Source organism: Lynx canadensis, chromosome F1 (genome assembly GCF_007474595.2).
Source record: "Lynx canadensis isolate LIC74 chromosome F1, mLynCan4.pri.v2, whole genome shotgun sequence".
NCBI lineage: Eukaryota > Metazoa > Chordata > Mammalia > Carnivora > Felidae > Lynx > Lynx canadensis.
The window spans coordinates 65,228,648-65,254,538 of record NC_044319.2 but is presented as its reverse complement, the minus strand read 5'-3'; the positions used below and the strand labels follow the sequence as shown (position 1 = coordinate 65,254,538).

Genomic DNA, 25,891 nt, shown 5'->3' with positions numbered 1-25,891 from the left:
AACTAGTCAAGTTGTGACTCTACACAGTGCCATTTCTGATTGTTATCTTTCAAAACACTTCTTTTTCCTGTGCCCTTCAGGAGATTATAATAGCTTGCAGTTCAGTCTCTAAGGGCCTTCCTAATTGATCTTTCTCCTCAAACAAAGTAAGCAGCGATCCCTGCATTTCTGAAGAAGACCTCAAGATCTGGACTTGTGGGGAATTTCAGCAAGGTGAGAACCGTGGGCTTTCTGTCAAGAGATGTGGTCACCTATTGGCAGAGCAGGAAACATCCAGGGGGCTTCGGTTATAAAGAATGGGGGGGGGGGGTTGTGCTGGTTATCAACTACAGTCAGAAAAATGAAAACAGTAGCTTCGTTCTATTTTTTTTTAAGTTTGTTTATGTATTTTTGAGAGAAAGAGAGACAGTGAGAGTAGGGGAAGGGCAGAGAGAGAGGGAGAGAGCGAGAATCCCAAGCAGGCTCCATGCTGTCAGGTCAGAGCCCAAAGCAGGGCTCAAACTCATGAACCGTGAGATCATGACTTGAGCTGCAATCAAGAGTCACGTGCTTTAACCGATTGAGCCACCCAGACTCTCCAGCAGTAGCTTGATTCTCATCCTTTACAGCTCAGGCAAAAAACTGACATTCTCATTCTACCACATCTGAGGCCTGAACAAAGGGAGATACATTTTGACTATAGAAGATATTAAAATCTATTCCCTAGGTCATTACTGCCATGAGTTATATTTAGAGAAACTGTTTAGTTTCCTTCCCTGGAAAGTGCACAGGAAACGTGGTGGCTGTGGCAGGGTCCCGGGCAAAAGTCAAGAGAGAAGCACAAGGAGGAAAGTATCATAACCTAATATGAAGTAAAACACACATCTGCATTTAAAGTTGAATGTATGGTATTATCCTCATCTTAGAAAACTCACATGCGTGCGTACACACACACACACACACAGCAGAAAAAATTTCCTTTCCACAGACACAGTTATGCAAAAACATGGCTTCTTTACCTCTTTTAGACAGTTTAATTTTTATCTTATACTCCAGAGCCATTATTTCAGTTCCTTTTAGTATTACTTTCTGCCTCCCTCAAAATTACTGACTTTTTTCTAGTGGCAAGATGCAAGGGAGAGGGAGGGAGTCAGTTATACATAGATTTCTATTGCCTGCCTGCAGAATTGTTGAGCAACTTTCTGGACGGCCTGTTACAATACTATTTCATTTGCTCTCGTTACAGTGTGAGATTTTTCATGCTGATTTCAGAATTTGGGGTATGTTAGATAAACCTCGTTAATTATGTTTATTAATTGCGTTGGTCGGATTTTCTAAATCTTTACTGATTTTTTAAAATTTTATTTCGCAATTGCGAGATGCGTTAAAATCATCACGCATAAAAACCGTGCCATTGTGAGGTTTTCGTCCCGTACGTCTGTCAAATTTACATACACGATGATATATACAAGTGTGTGTGGATGTATGGAGAGAAACATACGATATAATAGTACAAATATAATTTTTATATTATTATAGGCGAATCATGTTATAAAATAAATTACATAATATTTATAGCATTATAAAGGGATATCACAACAAAAATAATATATATTTTCGATTAGCAAGTAAATACACAATCACAACTGTGTTATTTCCCTGGGACGTCAGCTTTGTCATTGTGTTGTGCTTTGATGATATTTTTTTTGTCTCCAGATCTATTGAAAGCTACACTAATATAGATAAGCTGGTTTTCTTTTGGTTGCTCGTCGCATGATGAAATATTTGTCTTTTATTTCCCCACCTTTAAGTGAGTGACCTTTTGTTAACAATACATTGGCAGATTGTGTAAATGCCATTTGACTACACTTTCCACTTACCTCGTTAGGGCCATTTCTGTGTCTGCTGATAATTAAGGGGTACAGTTTGGCTTCGGCCACGCTCGTTCCCGTTTCTGACACTTCTGAATGCTCCTTTCTCGTGCTTCTGTTTTTACGTATACCTTTATCTGATCCTTTAAGACAAATACATTAGCGAAGGGCCCCATTGGCTTTCCTCCCTTCCCCCACCGTGTCGATATGCTTCCTGTCTCTCTCGTCTTTAGTCGAAGTTGCATTTCTTTGTAAGACAGAGGCACACCTCGCCAAGGTAGTCCTCGCTCTGGCTTGCAGTAGTTCTGGGCTCTATGTGTCATTTTTATTATCGAATATCATTTCCAATAGACGTTTCCTTATAGGTCTTTGTCGTACAAACCACAAGGCCTTGAATATCAGAGAATAGTTTCTGAGGCCCCCACATTTAAATATCAGTTTGGCCAGCTTAGAATTCTGCTCTCAAAATTATTCTGCCCTCCCTCTATGTAGGCAGTACCTTTTCTGATACCCCTGGGGCTGCATCTGTTTTGAAATTCACAATCGGGGCATTTCAGAAAGGCTATTTAGTGTACCTACTTTGAATACTGTAATATTAGAGGGCACCCGGGTGGCTCAGTCGGTTGGGTGTCTGACTTCGGCTCAGGTCATGATCTCATGGTTCATGAGTTCGAGCCCCACCTGGGGTTCTCCGCTGTCAGCACAGAGCCTGCTTCAGATCCTCTGTCCCCCTCTCTCCCTGCCCCTCCCCTGCTCACGCTCTCTCTCCCTCTCTCTCAAAAATAAACAAACATTAAAAAAATAGAAACAAACAAACAAGACACAAAAACAAATACTGTAATACTAGAAACCCAAGAGGGGTCTGGATGGTTATTCTAAAATCAAACACACTAATATTTTGGAAATACAATATGCACGTTCATATTTCAGAGGAATGAACAAAGATTAGACCTAGCCTCCTGTCACCTTATATCGTATTATATCTTATTTTGCAAACGAATTATGTTGTCACACTCATATATACCACACACACAAAAATTTCATTTTAAACACTATTCAGCTTTGAAACAGATATGGAATTTGAACAAATACTGTTTGAAAATTACCCTGTTTTACTGTTGGTGGACAGCTTTGCTGTTGAGTGTCAGATTTAGGTTGCTCCTTGAATCTTTACAGGTAATCTGCTCTTCATTTCTGGAAGCTTTCAGAGTTTTTACTTTGTTGTTAATGATCTTCAGTTCTGCTATAATCCATCTTGTGGGTTTATCCTTCAATCCATGAGCCTGACCAATCCGAGGATCTCGTACCCTCGCAGGAAGGAATCATTCACGGCCCTGGGGATTTGAACATGCTAATTATACAGAAGCTACACAAACACACGGTGCCCGAATAAGAACAATTGATGAATTTAAACAGAAAAGTGGAATCCGTACCATGTACTGAGTGCCATAGAGGAAGTACGAGAGGTGCTAAAGGGGTCCAGAGGCGGGACCCTCAGTCCAACAGGGGGACTCTGGTGGCTTTTGGAAGACAAAGCCTCAGCGGAGTCCTGAAGGCTCTGAGGAGTCAGTCGGAGGAAGAAAGGCGAGAGCAGCTTGTTAGGCAGCAGGGAGGGAATTAGCAAAGTCCTGATGCATGAAGAGGCGAGATGGGTTGTATATTTCTGGAGCATAAGCCGCAAGAATTACAAAAGGCACAGATGTAAAAAAAAAAAAAAAAAAAGATGCAGATTATTCAAGGCTCTCCAAGCTAGGGTGGGGAGCAAGAAAAATTTCAAAAACAAACCGGGGAATTCTTGGCGGCTGTCAAGTGGGACAGAGCCATGGCTGGATAGAGGGACATCTGGCTTTCAAAAAGAACTGTTCAGAGGAATTCATCCTGGAAGGGTAAAATCAAGGAACTGCTAAATAATTGCGCCAAAAGAGTGCAGTGTTCCTGCTCTAGCCGGAGTGTAGAACTCCAGTGAGAGGACTACTAAATGGTCCCAGAAAAAAAATGCTGTGATTGTGCACGAGGAAGCAGGTAGAAGGCCAGCAGGGGACAAGGGCGCAGAGGACACAGAGGACATGCCCAAGCCCCAGGGAGAGGGGACGCTAGAAGGACTGGCTAGAGGAAGGCAGGTGGACATGGGCGGGTCCCTGGTGTGGAAGCGAGCGCCCCGGTGGCGGGGACAGTCACGGAGGGTGAGAGACTGCGGTCCACTCGGCCATCAGAGAGGGTAACAGGGTCAGGAGCCAGCGAGCAGACATCCAGGGAGACACCGCAGCCCCAGTAGGGGATGGCCGCCGGGAGCAGGTGCCCTGTGACACCGTACAGCCCACACTCCACGCACAGAAAACACTACCTCTTTCCAGACCTCCTGCCACCACACCTGCCCTGACCCGACACAACTGTCATTATTAAATGAAAAGACTTTCTTGGGAGTTCTGAATGCAGGCACCTGGGTGACTCCGTCGGTTAAGTGTCCAACTTCGGCTCAGGTCATGATCTCACAGTTTGTGGGTTCGAGCCCCACGTCGGGCTCTGGGCTGACGGCTCGGCGCCTGGAGTCTGCTTCCGATTCTGGGTCTCCCTCTCTCTCTGCCCCTCCCCCGCTCACGCCCTGTCTCCCTCTCTCTGTCAAAAATAAATAAACATTAAAAAAAAAAAAAAGAAGTTCTGAATGCAGCAGATCTCAACCCATTTTGCACAGTGATGCACCTGGTCTTTGCCACACACACTCAAGGACAACACCTTGACATGGGCCACTCACCCACATAGACGCAACCAGGCTTTTAAATTGTTCCGATGAGAATGTAACGCCCTATGGTATTTTTCTCCTGCTTAGACAGACCTTGAGAGATGGAGACAGAATGCAAGAGAATTCTTCTGCTGAAAGGGCTTCAGCCCCTCAACGACGACCAGTTTAGCATGGTTAAGTCCCTGCTGGACTCTGATTTGGGACTGACTCCAAAAATGAAAGAAGACTATACCAAGGTCAAGATTGCTGACATGATGCACAAGAAGTTCCGGGGGATTCTCTGTGTGAACAAACTCCTGACGCTGCTCAAAGACATAGAAGGACTAGAAGACACTGTGAAATCTATTAAAAATGAGAAGAGAAAAGGTAATGCAAAGGAGCCCTCACTGTCCATGTGCCCGCCCTCTGTGCCCAGCAGAGCCCTGGTGTCGGCACAGCGGGGAGATCCCTTTGCCAATTTACGACTCAGTTGCCCAGATGAGGTGGCCCTTCGAGCGCCAACAGGTTGACAGTTGAACAATTCCTTTCCTACAAAGGGGGGCACTGTATTTTACAGGGTGTATTTGGGGGATGTGGGTAAAGAAAAAAAGCAGAAGGAGTTGACGACAAAGGCCGAGGCTTCCCCCACATTACCATGGTTACAGGGTGACGACAAAATTAGGAAAAAATTGTGACTCTTAAAAATACTGCAAACGGTGCGTATACTGCTCCGTCACAATATTTATCCCACTGTTACTCTATTCCCTGGCAGCAAACGTGAGGCAGTGCTTAAAGAAAAACTCCTCTCTCGCAGATGTGAAACCATTGCCTCCCGTAAAATCACTGGCTCGTAAAAACATATTTTAAAAAGTCAAGCATCACCAGTTTGTCACGTCACTAATTAGATCGGATTTCCTTTCTCTGATTGCTGTGATTCAAATAGACCTTCCATAGGAGTTAACCCACCATCGGCATTTTGAAAACTTAATATTCTTAAAAGGAAAATATAGGGGAAATGGGTTGGAAGAGGGTTTGACTGAGGTTCCCGGGAGTCCGGACGATGGAGGGGTGGGCTTGTGCCCGTGGGGAAGGAAGGAGACCATCCGAGGCTGAGTCAGCACCTGTAGCCGGGCTGGCTGCTTGGTGGACACAGGGGGGACAGAAATGCCACCTCAGACCCACAGGGAGGAGCTCCGAGGAAATAGCGCCGAACGTGATGCAGTTGCCCTAGACCGACTCCTTTGGATTTACCATGTTCTCTTTGCTGCCTCAGTTATGAAGAAGTACAAAACACAGGGACTGGCTCCAGTGAAGAAAAGAAAGCAGGAGGCGTCCAGTACTGACGAATCGACATCCACCGCAAACAAGGCTTCACGGCCAGTGGATGATACACTTGTGTCGAAGGTAAGATGCAAAAGGTCCCGCTGAAGAAGCTTCCCCTATGGCTCTTCCCCTGATTAGCTTCCTGGGAGCACTTAGCTCTTCCTTCATTTCTCAACCTGCAAATAGAAGAATCAAGAAAAAAGGGATTCCAGGGGCAGAATGAAAATGAGGTTTGGAGTCAACAAATCCATAGTGAACAATCACCCACCCGTAGTTGGCCATCACCCGTTATGTTTCAGAACTGTGTTCACTATAACTCGTGGGTATAACTCCGTGGGAAGGAGATGTGGAGTCAGGACCCCTCTTTACATGTGGGATAAAGGGAAGTCTCACCAGGAGGGCAGCTCACCAAAGAGACACAATTCAATTCTAGATTTTCCAAATCCTGGTGCAGCATTCTTCGGGCCACAGGGAGGAGGGGAGATTCCCAGCTGTTGTGTGAAACTCCCATCACTGTGGGCTGCACGCCTCCCATCGTCTCTGAGGACGGACTCCATGTGGTCCCCTGTTTCCTGAAACAGAAGTTTTAGTGTCTTTATAATCTAGTAATAAAAAACTGATTGGCTCAGTAGTAATAATGTTTACCTCAAACTGCAAACCATTACCCAGAGGGTTGGGATCTACTTTCAGAAAAGGAAAACTAAAACCACAAGCAAAAATAAATCTAACAAGACACAGCCAACGTCGGAATGGGGTCAGCTTGGACAACCTTCGGTCACAGGTGCCCTGTCACCTGCGAGCTTCTCTCAGCCGCCTCAGATGCCTCCACCAACTCCGGGCAGCAGTTTCTCGACCAAGGTACCGTCTTGCTCTTCCCCGTACTTGTTCCTCTCTCTACAACACAGTACAGGAATCATCAGGACCTATAAAGAGCTTCTCCGCAACTCCCTACTATGTATAATTTCCTTAGATAACAATAATCACTCATTAGCTTATCAAATACAGGTAGTGAGATTTCAGTGTAGTAGAGATCCTTTGCTATTTGAAAGTATGCATTTTGAAATAATTCCGAATCTCAAGTGGGTTACCGACTTGGTGCAGAAGTAGGGGTAGGGGGTGGCCGGACCATTAACGATGAACATGGGAGGGTGTTTATACCCTGCATTCCTGTCTCCTTTTGTCCCTTTCCCCTTGGCTTATTGACCACACATCTGGATTCATTTCCAGCATTCGGGGCTCCCTCCCACGTCACGTGTGTAAACATAAGCTACTCGATGGTTTGGAATTCATGACGCTTGTCTTTTCACTGGCCCAGATACACCCACCTTCGGACCCCAGCCTGACTCCCTTCACCCCGGCAAGCCCTCACTGATGTGCCCCCAACAACACATCACATCTTCCCACTGCTGGCTGTCATGGGTCCTTTGATTTTTTTCCAGCATTTATCACCACTCTAATGAGTGTAAGTTCTCCTTTTGTGGGATCATAACCTCAGATTATAGGGGAAGACCAGGTGAGGTGGAGAAGTGAGTGCACACGTGTGTATCCCCTCCCTCCTAGCGGACCTCTGTCCCACCCTGACATGACCACAGTGGCTGCCTACACTCAGGAGATGTAATGTCCATTCTGTGGCAAATACCACAGGAATACCCACCTGAGGAATGAGCCAGGCAACACTTGAATCACTATTCTCTAATGTAGTTTGTCACCCAAGCCCCAAGCTGCCCTCTGACCTAGGCTGTACCCCGGCCCCAACACACACATAGCACTTGAGGACAAACTCCCTAAAGACATCTTTCTTAAGTTGTGTCTTGTGGATCCTACTACTGTCAGCACCCCAAACTCATCATCCCCACCCAGTGTCCCCAGGATTTATGCATGGGATGGAGCTAGCTACCTGTGCCTGTTGGATCCCAGGCCCAGACGGCCGCGGATGTGTCCTTCTCCAGTCACTGAAAACTCAGCCGCTGTGTCTCTGCTAGGACAATGACATATGTGCACATCTCAAGATAACTCTGCTTTGACCCTGCATCCTGGCTTGGAAGTGACAGTTTCTCAGTCCCCACCTGCTTATATATGGGACACAGCCATTTCTATTCTGGGAGAATCCTCACACTGCCCTTGAACGTCTTAGAGAACAGGGACCCCGAGAAGGCTCATCTGCCGACTCAGCCTCTTAACATAAACGCACCATGCAGTCGGTTGTTCCACGGGGTCCAGCCACCTGCACAGGAAGCTTGCAAAAAATGGGTCCACCATCCATCTGTGTCTCATTAGATGAGCAGGAAAGCCTTGCCTGATTCATCACAGGGTCTCCCACCGATTTCTTCAGGTGTGGGTTCTGTTCCTTTTGTTTCCCCAAAATCAGATGCAGACAAATATTACCTTTGATTCCTGTGTTTCCAGAAGCAAACAGCTCAAAACATCATGTTTCAAGAACTAGACAGGGTGAATAAGTGAAAAATATGGAGAGGGAAAAAAAATCAATTATTATTTTTTCATATTATTCAGTCAAAAATAATATATTCAGCATCTAGGGTTGCCTCAGTGGCTCAATCGGTAGAACATCCAACTCCTGATCTCTGCTCAGGTCATGACCTCACAGCCTTGAGATCAAGCCCTAGTTTGGGCTCTGGGCTGAGAGTGAAGAGTCGACTTGAGATTCGCTCTCTCCCCATCTCTCTGCCCCCCCTACCCCACACATTCTCTCTCCCTCTCTCTCTTTCTCTCTATTCTCTCTGTTCGCATTCTCGTTCTCTTGCACTTAAAATGAAGAAATAAACTTGAAAAAATATTTTCAGCATCTAAATCCTACTGCTATGACAGAAGCTTTCAGTGTCACTGATTTTGAGGGAATATCAAGATAAGGTTGTCTTGAGATAAATTGCTACCTATGGCAGAAGTGAATAGAGAGGCTACTTTAGGGAAATATTTCCCACACCATCAGGAGGGACCCACATACAACATGAGACCTCTGTAGATCAGAGCCGACCAAAATCTCTAAATAGAGCGTGAAATAGCAGTGACAAGGCCGACATGGCTGTGTATTGCCCACATAGTGTGTTGGACCCTGGAACCTGTGTGCTCTGTGTCCGTGATCTCATGTCATCTTTATAACAGCATTCGTTATTTATCACTCAGGGTGCTGTTGTTAGGGCCATTTCGCCTGTGAGAAAACTGAGGTTCCTAGAGGTTAAACACGTTCTGCAAAGGTCACACAGACAGTGAGTGTCAGAGCGTGAACACGTGAGCTCTTCACGGGCACAAACCGAATCCACGTAGCTGTGCAGATGTTACAATATTTTTTTAATGCCTCTAATGTGTGAATAACCAGCGTCATGGGTGGACTTGTTTCCACAGCCAGGCTCTGTCCTCCTGCAAAAGAGGAATGAGGTGTGGGGGTTGGTCCGACGGGGTTCTCATCAGGAGCCGCCTACCAGAGGCAGGTATTCCAGAAGCTCCCTCATCTACAACTTTATCCACAAGTGACACTTGATGAACTGGTCAAATGGATGCTAAAAGTGACAAGAATGGTGGCACATGCATATCGGATGCAGGATGGTCCAAATGGGCTTTCGTTAGTAAAAGGACAGGTAGTCAAGACAAACGAGTTGACAGACTCCTTCTGCATTTCCTTAAACGATCATAAAAGTCCAGGTCCTGGGAAAGCCTGGGGGAAATCCTCATTGGGTTTGTCTGTCCCTGAGATCCCTGAGGGATTTGGTGGCCTGCTGCAGAATCCAGCCTCTGGAATGATGAACGGGGGGAATCTCACTGGCATGGAAAACAAAGCATTCACACGTTTTCGTGAGCTGAAGGACAGGAGTAGGAACCAACTTGCTTACTTGCCCAAGCACAAGGCAGTGAAAAACTTGGCTAATGAAACATCCCGAAGTTCAGCCAAGTAGTTCTGAGACTAGTTTCCATTGGAGCCAGGTAGGGTTTTCTACCAGGCCACGATCTGCGTGTCGTCTTGAGGAGCTTGACATAGGGCCCTTGGAAGCAGAGGTGGAACTAGAATTGCCTAGCATTCCAACGAAAGTTCAATCATCTGTGTGGTTGAAATTTGCAGAGGGATGTTTGTATCCTGGTTGGGGTCCAAGACAGAGAGCAGAAGGGGGTATCCTATATGTGCTAGCATTCCAGAGTGAAGATCCTGGGGTGTGTTTGTGTGTGTGTGAGTGTGCGGGGAGAGAGAGACACACAGACAGAGAGGAGGAAGGGGAGAGGAGAGTGAGCAGGAAAGGGGGAAATTGAGAGAGAGAGAGAGAGAGAGAGAGAGAGACAGAGACAGAGAGAGACAGAGAGAGATTGTGGGTCATCAGATATTGAAAACTATTGACCAGGGGAAAAAACTACTTTCAGAAAAGAAAAACTAAAGCCACAAGCAGTGATAAATCGAAGACGATGCAGCCAACGCCAGAAGGGGATAAGCTTGGACAACCTTCAGTCACAGGTGCCCTGTCACCTGCGAGCTTCTCTCAGCCGCCTCGGATGCCTCCACCAACCCCGGGCAGCAGTTTCTCGACCCAGGTACCATCTTGCTCTTCCCTGTACATGTTCCTCTCTCTACAACATAGCACAGGAATCATCAGGAAGTGAAAAGAGCTTCTCAGCAATTCTCCTACTATGTAAAATTCATTACACAACAGTGACAATAACCACAGCCGCTGTCTCTCTCCTATGACAATGACATATGCGCACACCTCAGGATAACGCTACTTTTGCCAAGCATACTGGCTTGGAAGTGACGCTTTCAAAGTCCCCGTTGGCCTACTCAGATGACTTCTTAAACAAATGACTCCCATGAGAATTTCTACTCCCATGAGCAAGGTTCTCCTGCCCTGAATCCTCCTTGGAGCCCAAGGACCACGGAGGCTCATTGGTTCCCTCAGCCTCTTGCACATAAACACACATGTAGTGAATTCCTCCCTCGGGTCCAGCCACCTGTACAGGAACAAAATGGGTGTCTGATTGTTCAGTCTTTTCTTCGTTAGGTGAGCACAAATATCTTGCTCTGATTCATCATGGGGTCTCCCAATGATTTTCTCTACCGTGTGGGATCCGTTCAACTTTTACCCCGAAACCAGGCATAGACCGGTTTTGCTCTTGATTCCTACAGCTACGTCTCTTCTAAACCGAACAGCTCAGGACATCGTGTTCCTGCAACAGGGCAGGGTGTTGAAGGAAATGAAATCAATTATTATTTTTTCATATTATCCAGTCAAAAAGAATATTTTCAGCATCTAGGGGTGCCTCATTGGTTCAACCGATAGAACATCCAACTCCTGATCTCTGCTCAGGTCATGACCTCACAGCCTTGAGATCAAGCCCTAGTTTGGGCTCTGGGCTGAGAGTGAAGAGTCGACTTGAGATTCGCTCTCTCCCCATCTCTCTGCCCCTCTACCCCACACATTGCCTCTGTCTTTCACTCTCTCACTCTCTCTCTCTCCTCTCTCTCTCTCTTTCTTTGCATTCTCGCTCTCTTCCACTTAAAATGAAGAAATAAACTTGAAAAAATATTTTCAGCATCTAAATCCTACTGCTATGACAGAAGCTTTCAGTGTCACTGATTTTGAGGGAATATCAAGATAAGGTTGTCTTGAGATAAATTGCTACCTATGGCAGAAGTGAATAGAGAGGCTACTTTAGGGAAATATTTCCCACACCATCAGGAGGGACCCACATACAACATGAGACCTCTGTAGATCAGAGCCGACCAAAATCTCTAAATAGAGCGTGAAATAGCAGTGACAAGGCCGACATGGCTGTGTATTGCCCACATAGTGTGTTGGACCCTGGAACCTGTGTGCTCTGTGTCCGTGATCTCATGTCATCTTTATAACAGCATTCGTTATTTATCACTCAGGGTGCTGTTGTTAGGGCCATTTCGCCTGTGAGAAAACTGAGGTTCCTAGAGGTTAAACACGTTCTGCAAAGGTCACACAGACAGTGAGTGTCAGAGCGTGAACACGTGAGCTCTTCACGGGCACAAACCGAATCCACGTAGCTGTGCAGATGTTACAATATTTTTTTAATGCCTCTAATGTGTGAATAACCAGCGTCATGGGTGGACTTGTTTCCACAGCCAGGCTCTGTCCTCCTGCAAAAGAGGAATGAGGTGTGGGGGTTGGTCCGACGGGGTTCTCATCAGGAGCCGCCTACCAGAGGCATGTATTCCAGAAGCTCTCTCATCTACAACTTTATCCACAAGTGACACTTGATGAACTGGTCAAATGGATGCTAAAAGTGACAAGAATGGTGGCACATGCATATCGGATGCAGGATGGTCCAAATGGGCTTTCGTTAGTAAAAGTAAAGGTAGTCAAGACAAATGAGTTTACAGACTCTTTCTGCACTTCCTTAAATGGTCATAAAAGTCCAGGTCCTGGGAAAGCCTGGGGGAAATCCTCATTGGGTTTGTCTGTCCCTGAGATCCCTGAGGGATTTGGTGGCCTGGTGCAGAATCCTGCCTCTGGAATGATGAAGGGGGGAATCTCACTGGCATGGAAAACAAAGCATTCACATGTTTTCCTGAGCTGAAGGACAGGAGTAGGAACCAATTTGCTTATTTGCTGAACCATAAGGCTGTGAAAAACATGGTGGAGAAAACATACCAAAATTCAGTCAAGTAGTTCTGAGACTTGTTTCCATTGGAGCCACGAAGGGTTTTCTACCAGGCCACGATCCACGTGTCGTCTTGAGGATCTTGACATGGGACCCTTGCAAACAGAGGTGGAAGTAGAATTGCCTAGCATTCCAATGAAAGTTCAATCATCTGTGTAGTTAAAATTTGCAGAGGGATGTTTGTACCCTGGTTGGGGTCCAAGCCAGAGAGCAGCAGGACGTATCCTATATGTGCTAGTATTCCAGACTGAAGATCCTCAGGTGTGTGTGTGTGCAGCGAAAGAGAGAGAGCGAGAGAGAGAAAGAGAGAGCGAGAGAGAGAGAGATTGTGACTCATCATATATTGAAAACTATTGACCAAGGGTAAAACTACTTTCAGAAAAAGAAAATGCAAAACACAAATACTGCAAAATCTGAGACGACGCAGCCAACGCCGGAAGGGGATAAGCTTGGACAACCTGCAGTCACAGGTGCTCTGTCACCTGCGAGCTTCTCTCAGCCTCCTCGGATGCCTCCACCAACCCCGGGCAGCAGTTTCTCGACCCAGGTACCATCTTGTTCTTCCCTGTACTTGTTCCTCTCTCTACAACATAGCACAGGAATCATCAGGAAGTGAAAAGAGCTTCTCAGCAATTCTCCTATGTAAAATTCATTACACAACAGTGACAATAACCACAGCCGCTGTCTCTCTCCTATGACAATGACATATGCGCACACCTCAGGATAACGCTACTTTTGCCAAGCATACTGGCTTGGAAGTGACACTTTCAAAGTCCCATCGGCCTACTCAGATGACTCCTTAAACAAATGACTCCCATGAGAATTTCTACTCCCATGAGCAACGTTGTCGGACCCTGAATCCTCCTTGGAGCCCAAGACCACGGAGGCTCATCGGCTCCCTCAGCCTCTTGCACATAAACACACATGTAGTAAATTCCTCCCTCGGGTCCAGCCACCTGTACAGGAACAAAATGGGTGTCTGATTGTTCAGTCTTTTCTTCGTTAGGTGAGCACAAATATCTTGCTCTGATTCATCATGGGGTCTCCCAATGATTTTCTCTACCGTGTGGGATCCGTTCAACTTCTACCCCCAAACCAGGCGTAGGCCAGTTTTGCTCTTGATTCCTACAGCGACGTCTCTTCTAAAGCAAACAGCTCAGGACATCGTGTTTCTACAACAGGTCAGGGTGATGAAGGAAAAGAAACCAATTATTATTTTTTCATATTATCCAGTCAAAAAGAATATTTTCAGCATCTAGGGGTGCCTCGGTGGCTCAACCGATAGAACATCCAACTCCCGATCTCTGCTCAGGTTATGACCTCACAGCTTTTGAGATCAAGCCCTACATTGGGCTCTGGACTGACAGTGAAGCGTTGACTTGAGATTTGCTCTCTCCCTATCTCTCTGCCCCCCCTACCCTACACGTTCCCTCTCTCTTTCACTCTCTCTCTCCTCTCTCTCTCTCTCTTTGCATTCTCACTCTCCTTCACTTAAAATGAAGAAATAAACTTGAAAAAATATTTTCAGCATCTAAATCCTACTGCTATGACAGAAGCTTTCAGTGTCACTGATTTTGAGGGAATATCAAGATAAGGTTGTCTTGAGATAAATTGCTACCTATGGCAGAAGTGAATAGAGAGGCTACTTTAGGGAAATATTTCCCACACCATCAGGAGGGACCCACATACAACATGAGGCATCTGTAGATCAGAGCAGACCAAAATCTCTAAACAGAGCGTGAAATAGCAGTGACAAGGCCGACATGGCTGTGTATTGCCCACGTAGTGTGTTAGACCCCAGAACCTGTGTGCTCTGTGTCCGTGATCTCATCTCATCTTTATAACAGCATTCATTATTTATCACTCAGGGCCATTGTTGTTGGCCCTGTTGTTAGGGCCATTTCGTCTCTGAGAAAACTGAGGTTCCTAGAGGTTAAACACGTTCTGCAAAGGTCACACAGACAGTGAGTGTCAGAGCGTGAACACGTGAGCTCTTCACGGGCACAAACCGAATCCACGTAGCTGTGCGGATGTTACAATACTTTTTTAATGCCTCTAATGTGTGAATAACCAGAGTCATGGGTGGACTTGTTTCCACAGCCAGGCTCTGTCCTCCTGCAAAAGAGGAATGAGGTGTGGGGGTTGGTCCGACGGGGTTCTCATCAGGAGCCGCCTACCAGAGGCAGGTATTCCAGAAGCTCCCTCATCTACAACTTTATCCACAAGTGACACTTGATGAACTGGTCAAATGGAAGCTAAAAGTGATAAGAATAGTGGCACGTGCATATCGGATGCAGGATGGTCTAAATGGGCTTTCGTTAGTAAAAGTAAAGGTAGTCAAGACAAACGAGTTTACAGACTCTTTCTGCAATACCTTAAATGGTCATAAAAGTCCAGGTCCTGGGAAAGCCTGGGGGAAATCCTCATTGGGTTTGTCTGTCCCTGAGATCCCTGAGGGATTTGGTGGCCTGGTGCAGAATCCTGCCTCTGGAATGATGAAGGGGGGAATCTCACTGGCATGGAAAACAAAGCATTCACACGTTTTCGTGAGCTGAAGGACAGGAGTAGGAACCAATTTGCTTACTTGCCCAAGCACAAGGCAGTGAAAAACTTGGCTAATGAAACATCCCGAAGTTCAGCCAAGTAGTTCTGAGACTGGTTTCCATTGGAGCCAGGTAGGGTTATCTACCAGGCCACGATCCACGTGTTGTCTTGAGGAGCTTGACATAGGGCCCTTGGAAGCAGAGGTGGAACTGGAATTGCCTAGCATTCCAAAGAAAGTTCAATCATCTGTGTAGTTAAAATTTGCAGAGGGATGTTTGTACCCTGGTTGGGGTCCAAGCCAGAGAGCAGAAGGAGGTATCCTATATGTGCTAGTATTCCAGATTGAAGATCCTGGTGTGTGTGTGTGTGTGTGTGTGTGTGTGTGTGTGTGTGAATGTGTGACAGAGAGACAGAAAGACAAAAAGAGAGAGAGAGGAGAGAGAGAGAGAGAGAGGTGAAGGAAGAGAGGGATTGTGGTTCACCTGATACTGACAACTAACCAGGGAGAAAAAAACTATTTTCAGAAAATGGAAACCCAAACCATAAAAACTGAAAAATTTGAGGTGATGCAGCCAATGCCGGAATGGGGTCAGCTTGGACAACCTTCCATCACAGGTGCCCTGTCACCCGGGTCCTTCTCTCAGCCTCCTTGGATGCCTCCATCAACCCCGGGCAGCAGTTTCTCGACCAAGGTACCGTCTTGCTCTTCCCCGTACTTGTTCCTCTCTCTACAACATAGTACAGGAATCATCAGGACCTGGAAAGAGCTTCTCAGCAATTCCCTACTATGTATAATTTCCTTACATAACAAAAGTCACCTGTTAGCTTATTAAATGCAGGTGGTGAGTTTTCAGTGTAATAGAAAGTGTGTATTTTGCTATTTGAAAGTGTGTATTTTGAAATAATTCCTGATCTCAAGAGGGTTACTGACTTAGTGCAGGAATGAGAATAGGGGATGGTCAGACCACTAAAGATGAACACAGGAGGAAAAATGAACAACTGCATGTAACTCGTCTCCTGTCTCCTTTAGTCCCTCTCCTCTTGGCTTATTGACCACACTTCTGGATTCTTTTCCAGCATTAGGGGCTCCCTCCCACGTCCAATGTGTATACAAAAGATATTTCTCTGGTTGGGAATTCATTACTCCTGTCTTTTCACTGACCCAGAAACACCCACCTTCAGACATCAGCCTGACTGCTTCCCCTCCCCACCGGGCAGGTCCTCACTGATGTGCCTCCAACAATACATCACATCTTTCCTCTGCTCGATTTCACGAGTCCCTTTATTTTTCTTTTCCAGCATTTATCACCACTATAATGAGTGTACCTTCTCCTTTTATGGGAGAATAACCTCAGATTCTAGAGAAAGACTAGACTAGAATGGAGAGGCAAGTGCACAGGCAGGCATGCCCTCCCGCCTAGCTCACCTCCGTCCCACCGTGACATGACCATGGTGGTTGCCTACCCTTGGGGGTAGAGTATTGGCTTAGAGGTGACTTTCTATGGAAGTGACTTTGTATGTCCCCATCTGCCTATACATGGGACACAGTCACTTTTCCTCCTGTCAGAATCCTTCTGCTGCCCTGAATCCTCCATGGAGCACCAGGACCCCAGGAGGCTCTTCTGTGCCTTAGCCTCTTACACATAAACACACCATGGACTCAGTGTTTCCCTGGGGTCTGACCACCTGCACAGGAGGCCTTCAAAAAGGTGTCTGACCTTTCAGTCTGTGCTTCATTAGGTGAGAATGAAAGCCTTGTTGTTATTCATCATGGGGTCTCCCAACAATTTTCTGTAGGGTGTGCGTTCGGTTTGCTTTTTGGGTTCAAAGCCAGAAACAGATCACTATCACCTTCAATTTCTGCTATGATGAAGGGAATAGCACAGAAAAGCATGATTTATGAACAAGGTGGGAAGTGGAGAATATACTCTGAGAGAAAATGACCTGTTTATGCTTTCAAAATATTATCCAAACCAATATTTCCTCAGCCTCCAAGCCCCACTCTTGTCATGCCAGTTTATGATAACTGAGTTTTAAAAGGCAATAGCTCAGCATGATCCTGTCAATGAGATTACTGAGTATATGTGGCTTACCCAAATGGAGAAATTTCTTTTATAAGGCTATCCCTCCAACAAAGATTCCACCAACAGGGTCAACACAAAGCACGAAATATCTGTTTATTGGAGCAGACTACAGGCCTCTAGAAAACCATGGAAAGACAGTGCTGACGACATTTCTGTGCACTAGACATTTACTTGGTGCTGGATTCAAATCCAGGCTTTGCGATCTAAAGCTTTAACATGTAGGGGAATTTTTATTCTCTTTGTGGAGCTTTTTCTATGCTGCTGTTTTTTAGAATCATTGGGTTCAAATAATTCTAGGCCAAGGCAGCATGTTTTCAGAAGGCTCATTCTTCTACTGTTCAAGTCTGGAGCCAGAACATTTCTAAATCAGGGAAGTTCATGAGCTTCTCCAGTGATTGCTTAACTAATCTCTTTTTAGCACAGCCCTTCTTGGAAAAGGGCTCACGGTTTCCCTCTTTCAATTGTGACATCTACCGGGACTGGTTCCAGATGAAATCTGTGGTTTCTGACTAGAGCCGTTCACTGCCAGTGCTGTTAGGGTGATTTATTTTCTTCCTTGCTGCTATCTTACTTTGCTCACTAAAATGCTGATTGGTAAATTAAGATAATATATTTCTCTTCATGTCTAATGGGAATCCCTTCACAACAGCATGGCTATTTTCCTCTTCCTCTATGCTCTGCAGAGCTCTCCTCAGAGAAATGTTGTTTTGTTGTTGTTGTTTCTTTATCTTGGGTTAATGCCTTTAACAGAAAAAATAATATTCCTCCCAAATGTATGAAACGATGAAGAAAATAAGTACAATTACATGTAATTCTTCCACGTCTTCCACTAGCTACCTTATACTAGGTCAGCTCTCTCTCTCTAGCTCATTTTTTCCCCCCAAATCCATCCAATCTGAGCCTTTCTGGAGGCTCAACATTAAGCTTAAGGTGGCTGTCACTAGAAAGGACTGTGTATTCCCTTTCTTAACTGGGCCACTTTCTGATGTGTACTTCCAAGTAGAAACCAAGATTGAAGTCTGTACCTACAAAAGCTTCCAGAGAAGAGGGTTTACAGACATGCACCAAGGAAGTGATGGTGCTGAAAGCCACAGAGCCATTCGCATATGACATCACAGACGAGGAGAGAAAGATGTTTCACGCCACTGTGGTTACTGAGAGCCAGTTCTTTCGAGTGAAGGTTTTTCATGTCGGCCTGAAGGACAAGTTCATACCAAAGAGAGTCATCACCTTAGCAGATTATATTGGCCGCAACGGGTTCCTGGAGGTGTACAATGTCTCTTCTGTGTCTGATGTCAGTGCTGACCGAAAGATGGAGGTCTCAAGCAGACTGATCCAAAATGCAAATGCAACTCCTAAAATCAAGGAGCTTCGCTCAGAAGAGCCAGGAACATTTGTGAGTGGGGTGTATCAGGTGCATAAGGTAAGCCCACACCATTGTTTTGTACTATTTCATCTATAACCCCCGAATTTAAAGGTCTGAACTTGCCAAGTGGAGTTTGGTTCACTCCTGAAACACAGGAACTCAAGGCTCCAATGACCAGGGTAGTTGGGTAGAACCTTCCCACTTCAGGATACGGGCTAGAAAAACTCTTCACATTCCTCTTCCGAAGGCAATGCCATGTAAGTTCTACGGAAAGAGATTTCCCCAAATTTGGCAGATGCTATGATCCATTCACAGGTACTCTGGTCCAGAACAGTGCAGACTTTCTATCAGTACACATATCCTTATGATTTTGTTTGAGTTCTGTCTCATCCCTTTCAGTGACAGCTTAACTTGATTGTGAATAAAGAATTGCCCTCCCAAACTTGGATGCTGGTTGTGGCAACCAGAGTAGGAAATCGACAGATGATTCTGCCCTGAAATGCAGCTTTTTCCTTCTACCTGTGTTGTTTCCTGTGCCCTCTGTGTAAGTGGCTGTGCACACAGGTGCATTTGCAGAATTAATGAGTACAGTGAGCAAGAAGGAACCTAGAACAATGGGACTAGATGATCGAGATTCTGGATTTGGGCAGATTGGGAAGAGGGAGTAGAGAATGGACAGGAAAGAAGTACAGACTGAAATGACATAATCCACTTAATGAGAATTAGTGGTAATCCTTCTCAGACTCAGAAGGAGAATCCTCTGAACAAAACATCTTAAGCTATGTGCTATGCCTCCTTCCGGACCTCCAGTTCATATTAACCTGTCGGAGACGAAAGTTTCCACCCACACCCTGTGTTTCTCATGGACGTGGAACCTGATCCAGTGCTGAGGAGGAGCATGCTGATTTTCTTTTGCAGAAAATGGTGTTGGATCAATGCATCACTTTGTATGAAATACAAGATGATACGGGGACGATGGACGTCTTGGTGTATGGACGACTGGCCAAAGTCAACTGTGAGAAAGGCGATAAACTCACACTCATCTGCTTTGAACTAAGTGGGGATCTAAGACAGCTGAGATCTGTAACTCACAGCTTCATCAAGGTGGGGACTTCTGGGGAATAGCATTCTTCCAATGTGGAAGACTTATGACTGCCCTTTCTATCATTCTTTCTTTCTTTAAAGAAGGAGGTTTTGAATTGTGTTGGAGAGAGAAACCCCAGAGAAGCCTTCAAAGGATATAATACCTAGCTAAATATTACAAAATTGGTTGAATGCATCAAAGCAGGGAGATTATATAGTAAATTTGGGCTTCGTTAAGGCCGATTTCTTTCAAAACCTAGCTCTGTGATTTTCTAACTGCTGGTGAAGTTAAGCACCAGAAACTTCAGGTTCGTCAGTTTTAATATGGGGGAAATGCCATCTATCCCAGAGGAAGGCAAACAGAGCTCACACCAGACCTAAATGATCAAGAGTGCCCCTGAGTACCTCAACACAAAGTAACTTGCCTTTAATGAGATACACAGACTGGTCTACACAGACAGAGAGTATTGGTCCTCAAGGACTAAGTCCACGCTCTTTGTCCACGTGAGATTGTGGGAAGACCCTCAAAGGCTAGTACCAGAGTGAAATAGATCAAAGATTGACACATCCAGACCCACAGCAAGGCCCAGACTCTTAGATATCTCCAGTTCTGAGTCTTTCAAACCTTCCAGCCTTTCCATTCCAGACTCACACCCTCCTCCCACCTGTCTTCCCCGTGAGAACCATCCCTTCAACTCTTGGCATTGAGTACACCTGCTCCTTCCTCTCTCTCCTGCCCTTCCACGTGCACTCATGCTGTGGGTGAGTGACTATCTCATTTTAGGGTCTCAACCAATGTGGGAGGTGACTCAAAGGACAGGAATTCATTGAAGGGGACAGGGGAGAGTGAGAAGAACCTTACAAGAACGGGATGCAACTGGTGGTTGGAGGACAGTGTCAGTGCAGAGAGAAAGTCAGAATTAGCTACATCTCACCTGCTCTAACTTCATTTCTTTCTTCTTCAAGGTCATCAAGCCCAGGAAAAACAAGAAACAACAACTCAACCCTGATTTGTATATGAAAACCCCAGCATAACGTCCTTCTAAAAACCCGGATGCCATTAACGATGTACATGGAAATAAAATCCAAATACAGAAAAGCTATATATGTACATGATAGAAATTCAGTGATAGGTATACCAGCTGTTAATTCTAGGAAATAGAGTGTTAATGGATGCTTTTTATTTTCTTTTTATATTTTTCTGTGCCACCCTAATGCCATATTTTGCATGTATAATTTTTATAATTTGGGAAAAAATAATAAACTTTTTTTTTTGCTAAAGGAGTGCTAGAATAGAAGTCTAATTCATTTGGTGCGTTGCTTACAAGTGAATCATTTACAGAGAGGGAGGCAAACCATAAAAGACTCTTAAATACAGAAACAAACTGAGCGTTGCTGGATGGGAGTTGGGGGGGGGGGGGGGGGGGCCTAAATGGGTGATGGACATTAAAGGAGGGCACTTGCTGGGGTGAGCACTGGGTGTTGTATGTAAGTGATGAATCACTCAGTTCTACTCCTGAAACCTTTACTACACTAGATATTAAGTAATTTGGATTTAAATTAAAAAAATAAAGAGGAAAAGAAAAGAAAATAATACGAAAAAACAAGAGCAAACATGTGTGACTTGCAGGTCAGGTTGGAGCACACAGGCCCCAAGCAATATTTGCATTTGTGCTTTGGGTGCGACCTTGACAAAGGAAGGCTGGGGTCAAGAACAGGCGTGTTGAACGGGCTGTGCCCTGCTCAGAGAAACCCTGCTGAGGGCGCACGTCAGCACAGAAATTCTCTGCGCTGCAGTTGCTAAGCCCTGTTTTCCTAGGAAAGGATTGCTGTAGCTCAGAAGGATGGGAGTCGATTCAGAACTGGTGCCCCTGAGCGGGCATAACGCCTAACTGTTCCGCCAAATAAGTCACCTCCGGGCAATCTGCAGGAAGACACGTACGTGTTGCATGTGGTTCTAGCCCCGTGTGAGGCGGCTTGCCTGGTTGAGCACCTTTACTCAAGGCCCAACAGCTTGGTGGCTCTCCAGCCATGTTTCCTGGCTCTCATGCTGCCCCTGCGTGGATTCCAGCGGGAAGTTGCCTCGGGCAGAGACCCGCTCGCTTCACGCAAGCGCTGAAGAATCATTCGCGTACTGTGGCGTTCAATGGCAGGAAGGAGGTATCCAAAACCGGACGTTTACAATCGATTTCTTGATCACATACTCGCTTCCTGGTGCTTTGCAATTATTTTGTGTCACTTAATCTCCAGCCTAGCTCTAGATGGTTGAGAGGTTTCGCCTTTTCACTCTCCTAACGTGAGAAAAACAGGGAAGAGAAAGGTGAAATCACTTCCCTAATGATACGCGGGTGGTCGGTCGCTGTCCCTGAAGGAGAATCAGGCCATGGTCCCGGTTGGGGTAGGCGTGTTAGGGGGAGGGGAGCGAGGATCAGGCGGAAGTTGAGAAGAATGGAATGAGGTGTCTCCCTCCGCGAAGGTCCAAGGCTGCTCGTGTGCAACTGATCTAGGAAAAGAGGCATTACAGGTCTGCCTTTATGGTTTGGGGCCCAGGTCCATGGAAAGGTAGTGAGTGCTTCTCCCCTGTACGGCTTCCTTTCTGAATGCGTGTCTTTTATTCTGGGAGGCTTAGATGCCAAGAGTAATGTGTATACTTAAAAAAAATCCTGCACAATGCCAACCTAATAGCATTCATATCATTTGGGGCATTTGGGGAAAATCAGAGTTGGAAGGAAGTTAGAAGTTCTAGAATCCCATTTTTCCATCCGCGATGTGAAAACTGAAGTTTTCACTGAAGAGAGATTGAGGGAAGTCATCAAGATCATAACGCCGCTCAGCTAGTTGGGGAACGGATGTCATGCAGAGATGTCGCCAACTGCTGAAACTTCCTCCACCTCCGACCTGATCTATGGACCCTAAGGATCAGGATGGCTTCACACAGAAATGATGTTTGTATTCTGAGCTACATACTCATCGTCTTCACCTTCTTTCTCTTATGTAAGAGTCTTATGTCATGATCTCACGGTTTGTGAGTTCGAGCCCCACGTTGGGCTCCGTGCTCATAGCTCCGAGCCTGGAGCCTGTTTCAGATTCTGTGTCTCCCTCTCTCTGACCCTCCCCCGTTCATGCTCTGTGTCTCTCTGTCTCAAAAATAAATAAACATTAAAAAAATTAAAAAAAAAAATAAAATCCTTGATCCAGGTTTGTGGTTCTTTTTTAAAAAAAAGTTTCATCGTGGGGTGCCTGGATGGCTCAGTCAGTTAAACGTCCAACTGAGGTCATGATCTCGCAGTTCGTGGATTCAAGCCCGGCATCAGGCTCTGTCAGGCTCTGTGCTATGTCTCCCTCTCTCTCTGCCCCTCCCCCCTCTTTCTCTCTCTCTCTCTCAAAAATAAACAAACATTACAAAAAGTTTCATCTTATTTAGTATAAAAAAATGGGTGCTTATTCCAGAAGAATCAAAAATCACAATCAAAAGAGTATTTAAAAACCTCCACAATTTTATCTTCCTATGTAGTACCTATTTTCCATTTTTTTAATTAAGGTATAATATTCATACAGTAAACTTCAGTTACTAGTGCAAAGTTCTTTGGGTTTTTACCAATGCGTGCGGGTGTTTTACCAGTACAAAATCAATAGATAGGACACAGTGTCAACTCTTCCCCCAATTCCAAGCTCCTAACCACCACTGATGTCATTTCTCTTTTTTAAAAAAGCTAAATTCATTATTAAAGTATAATTGACATATAATGTTATACTCGTTTTGGATGGACAATATATTGACTCAGCAATTCTATACCTTGCTGGATACTTACCATGAGTGAGGTAACCATCTGTCACCACACTGCATGATGACTATATTATCGACTTATACTCTCTATGCTGTATTTTTCATCTCCATGACTATTTTACTTTATACTTTTGCCAAAAGTCTATTACCCTGCCTGATGTTCTCTGAGATTCTTGGATCTGTGGTTATTTGTCTATAATTAGTTTTGAAAAATTCTTTGCCACCGTCTCTTTTCAAATACTCCTCATGCCTCAATCTCTCTCTGTTCTCTTTCTGAGCTTCCAATTATGAGTATTTTAAACTACTTGCTATTGTCCCATATCTCCTGGATATTCCAATCTTTTCAGTGTTTTCTTTTTTGTGTTTCCATTTTGTTAATCTATCTCCTCCTGGGTCGTGTCAAGTCTACTGATGATACTGTCGTAGACTTCCCTCATCCCCATGACTGTATTTTTCATTTCTAGTATTTCCATTTCATTCTTTCTCCTTGTTTACATTTTTCTCCTGAAATTGCTCACCTGAAGATGCTTGTTGTCCATCTGTTTTAAATACCCTACCTGATAGTTTCAACATTTTATTTCTGTTGATTGATTAGTCTCTTGACAGATTTTTTTTTCTTCTACTTCATTGCACGCCTCACAAATTTTATTGAAAGCCATCTGTGATGGTGGAGACTGAGGCAGAGAGTCTTTATACCTCGAAATGAGCATGGATGATCTTACCATGCCTGTTGAATTGATCTGGTCTGGAGTAGAGATGGGTTTGAGATTTATTGGTGCTATTTACTCTCAGGGCACCGCATGCTTTGAAATTCTTCTAGTGTTATCTATACCATTATCTTAAGGTCTTCCCTTCACACCTGAACCTAAGAAGATGTTTTTTATGTACTGTTGATCATCCCCTAGCAACGAACTGCTGTGATTTGTTGTTTGGTACTTATTTGTCTTGGCAGTCAGCAGCAGGCTGTAGGAGGAGTGATGGGGGAGTTCCTGTTGTTCTGAATCAACATCATTCAGTCTTTGGTAGGCATTTTGTCCTACATCTTACAGGTGAGACTGTCACCTCTGATCCCGTCCTTCCCTCACGTGTAGAATTTGCATTCTGCTTTACATTCTGCTCCCAGAACCTATTTCTACCCTTTCTCCAAGAGTAGAACAACTTTTTCTTCCCTCCCTCCGTTTTAATAGGTCTTCCTCTGTGTCCTAAAGACGGCAGAATTTGCTTCTCTTCCTCTAGAGGGTTTTTTTGTTTGTTTGTTTGGTTTTGGTTTTTTTTTATTTGGTTGGTTGGTTATTGTTCTCTAAGGAAGGTTCCAGACAGAGTTTCATGTCTGCCCCACAATGGTTAGTCTCCCCATCTCCAATCTTTCTCATAACCATCCAATGAGGCCCACCGAGAAGTACCTACAAGTACGCACAAACTCTCCTTGTGGCTGAGACTCCCAGGGACTCTACACTTTTATGCTAGTCCAACATTAGCCTTGAGAAATCCATTAAAACTTTTAGCTGAATTCTTCTTTCATGTGGGGAACTTAGTGTCTGTCATCTGCTCCCACATAAGCAAGTGCTTTTCTCTCCTTGGAGGGGTCCTCTCTCTTTCCTTAGATTTTTCATTAGATGTTTGTTCTGCAGCCTTAGTTCTCTAATGGGCTTAGAAAGAGTTGTGGTTTTCGTAGATTATCCACTTAAATTTGTTATTGTAAGGGTGGGAGCAAGACTTTTTCTAACTTTTCTACATTCTAACTAGGATCAGAGTCCTCTTATTCGTTATTTAATTGGGTCACAGATTATTGGTGAGGTTGAGAATGTTTTTATGCTACGAGCCTTTCATATTTGCTCTGGGAATTTGGTTAATTATAACTCTGGGTTATCTGACGTGTGTAACCGTATATAGTAAATATTTTCTATTAACCATTTTATTCATTCAAAGGCATTTACTGAAAAACAACAATCTCCCTGAATGTCCACACGGAGCAAAGTCCTATCCTTACCCCAAACTAAAACTGATATGGGGCTGCACTGAATGAGAAATCAACTTTTATTGTGATAATATGTTGTGGTTTTGGAGTTATTTATCCAGCAGCGACCCCCTCCTGGCTAATCTGGAAGTGGTGGGGGGAGCCTGAGCCCTGCTGTTCTCAGGCAACTCAAAGTCTGGTTGAAGAGGCTGTATTAGATATTCTTCAGTTAAATGCTGTTTAGAGCAGTTGATCTGAATTGATCCTTTTCATTTCAATTTTTTTCCCTTAATAACCTGCATGAAGAAAAAATACAGTCTGTGAAGCCGCTTATCAGTCGCTCCTTCTCTGCTTACAGTGCCTCTGTCCTCATAAAGTGCACCCTTCTTCTCTTCTCATAAAATGATCTCTTCCCTTCCTTCTAGTTCATTTTTCACTCTCGGATCTCTCTCTTTGAGTTATGTCTGGCCTGAGATATACACTCCTGCTTAACAGGGGCACGTGCCACTGTCTCCTGTCTGCACTCCCACTCTTACAAAGGGAGGCAGGGG

At 44.9% G+C, this 25,891-nt stretch overlaps 1 protein-coding gene across 6 annotated transcripts; it reads left to right on the top strand.

Moving 5' to 3' along the window:
• Positions 1-20,880, top strand: IFI16 (interferon gamma inducible protein 16). 6 transcript variants are annotated; one of them, XM_030303073.1, is made up of 11 exons: positions 125-213; positions 4,678-4,956; positions 5,843-5,973; positions 6,583-6,750; positions 10,258-10,425; positions 12,899-13,066; positions 15,588-15,755; positions 18,151-18,570; positions 19,432-19,617; positions 20,243-20,358; positions 20,563-20,880. In XM_030303073.1, the coding sequence occupies exons 2-11, from the start codon at positions 4,692-4,694 to the stop codon at positions 20,615-20,617; spliced, it is 1,845 nt and encodes a 614-aa protein (XP_030158933.1). In that variant the 5' UTR covers positions 125-213; positions 4,678-4,691; the 3' UTR covers positions 20,618-20,880. The 6 variants fall into 6 exon arrangements, with proteins under 6 accessions (XP_030158935.1, XP_032447686.1, XP_030158933.1 ...); XM_030303074.1 differs by having other exon boundaries at positions 126-213; positions 4,682-4,956; XM_030303075.2 differs by lacking the exon at positions 20,243-20,358 and having other exon boundaries at positions 1-213.
• The last annotated feature ends 5,011 nt before the right edge of the window (positions 20,881-25,891 follow it).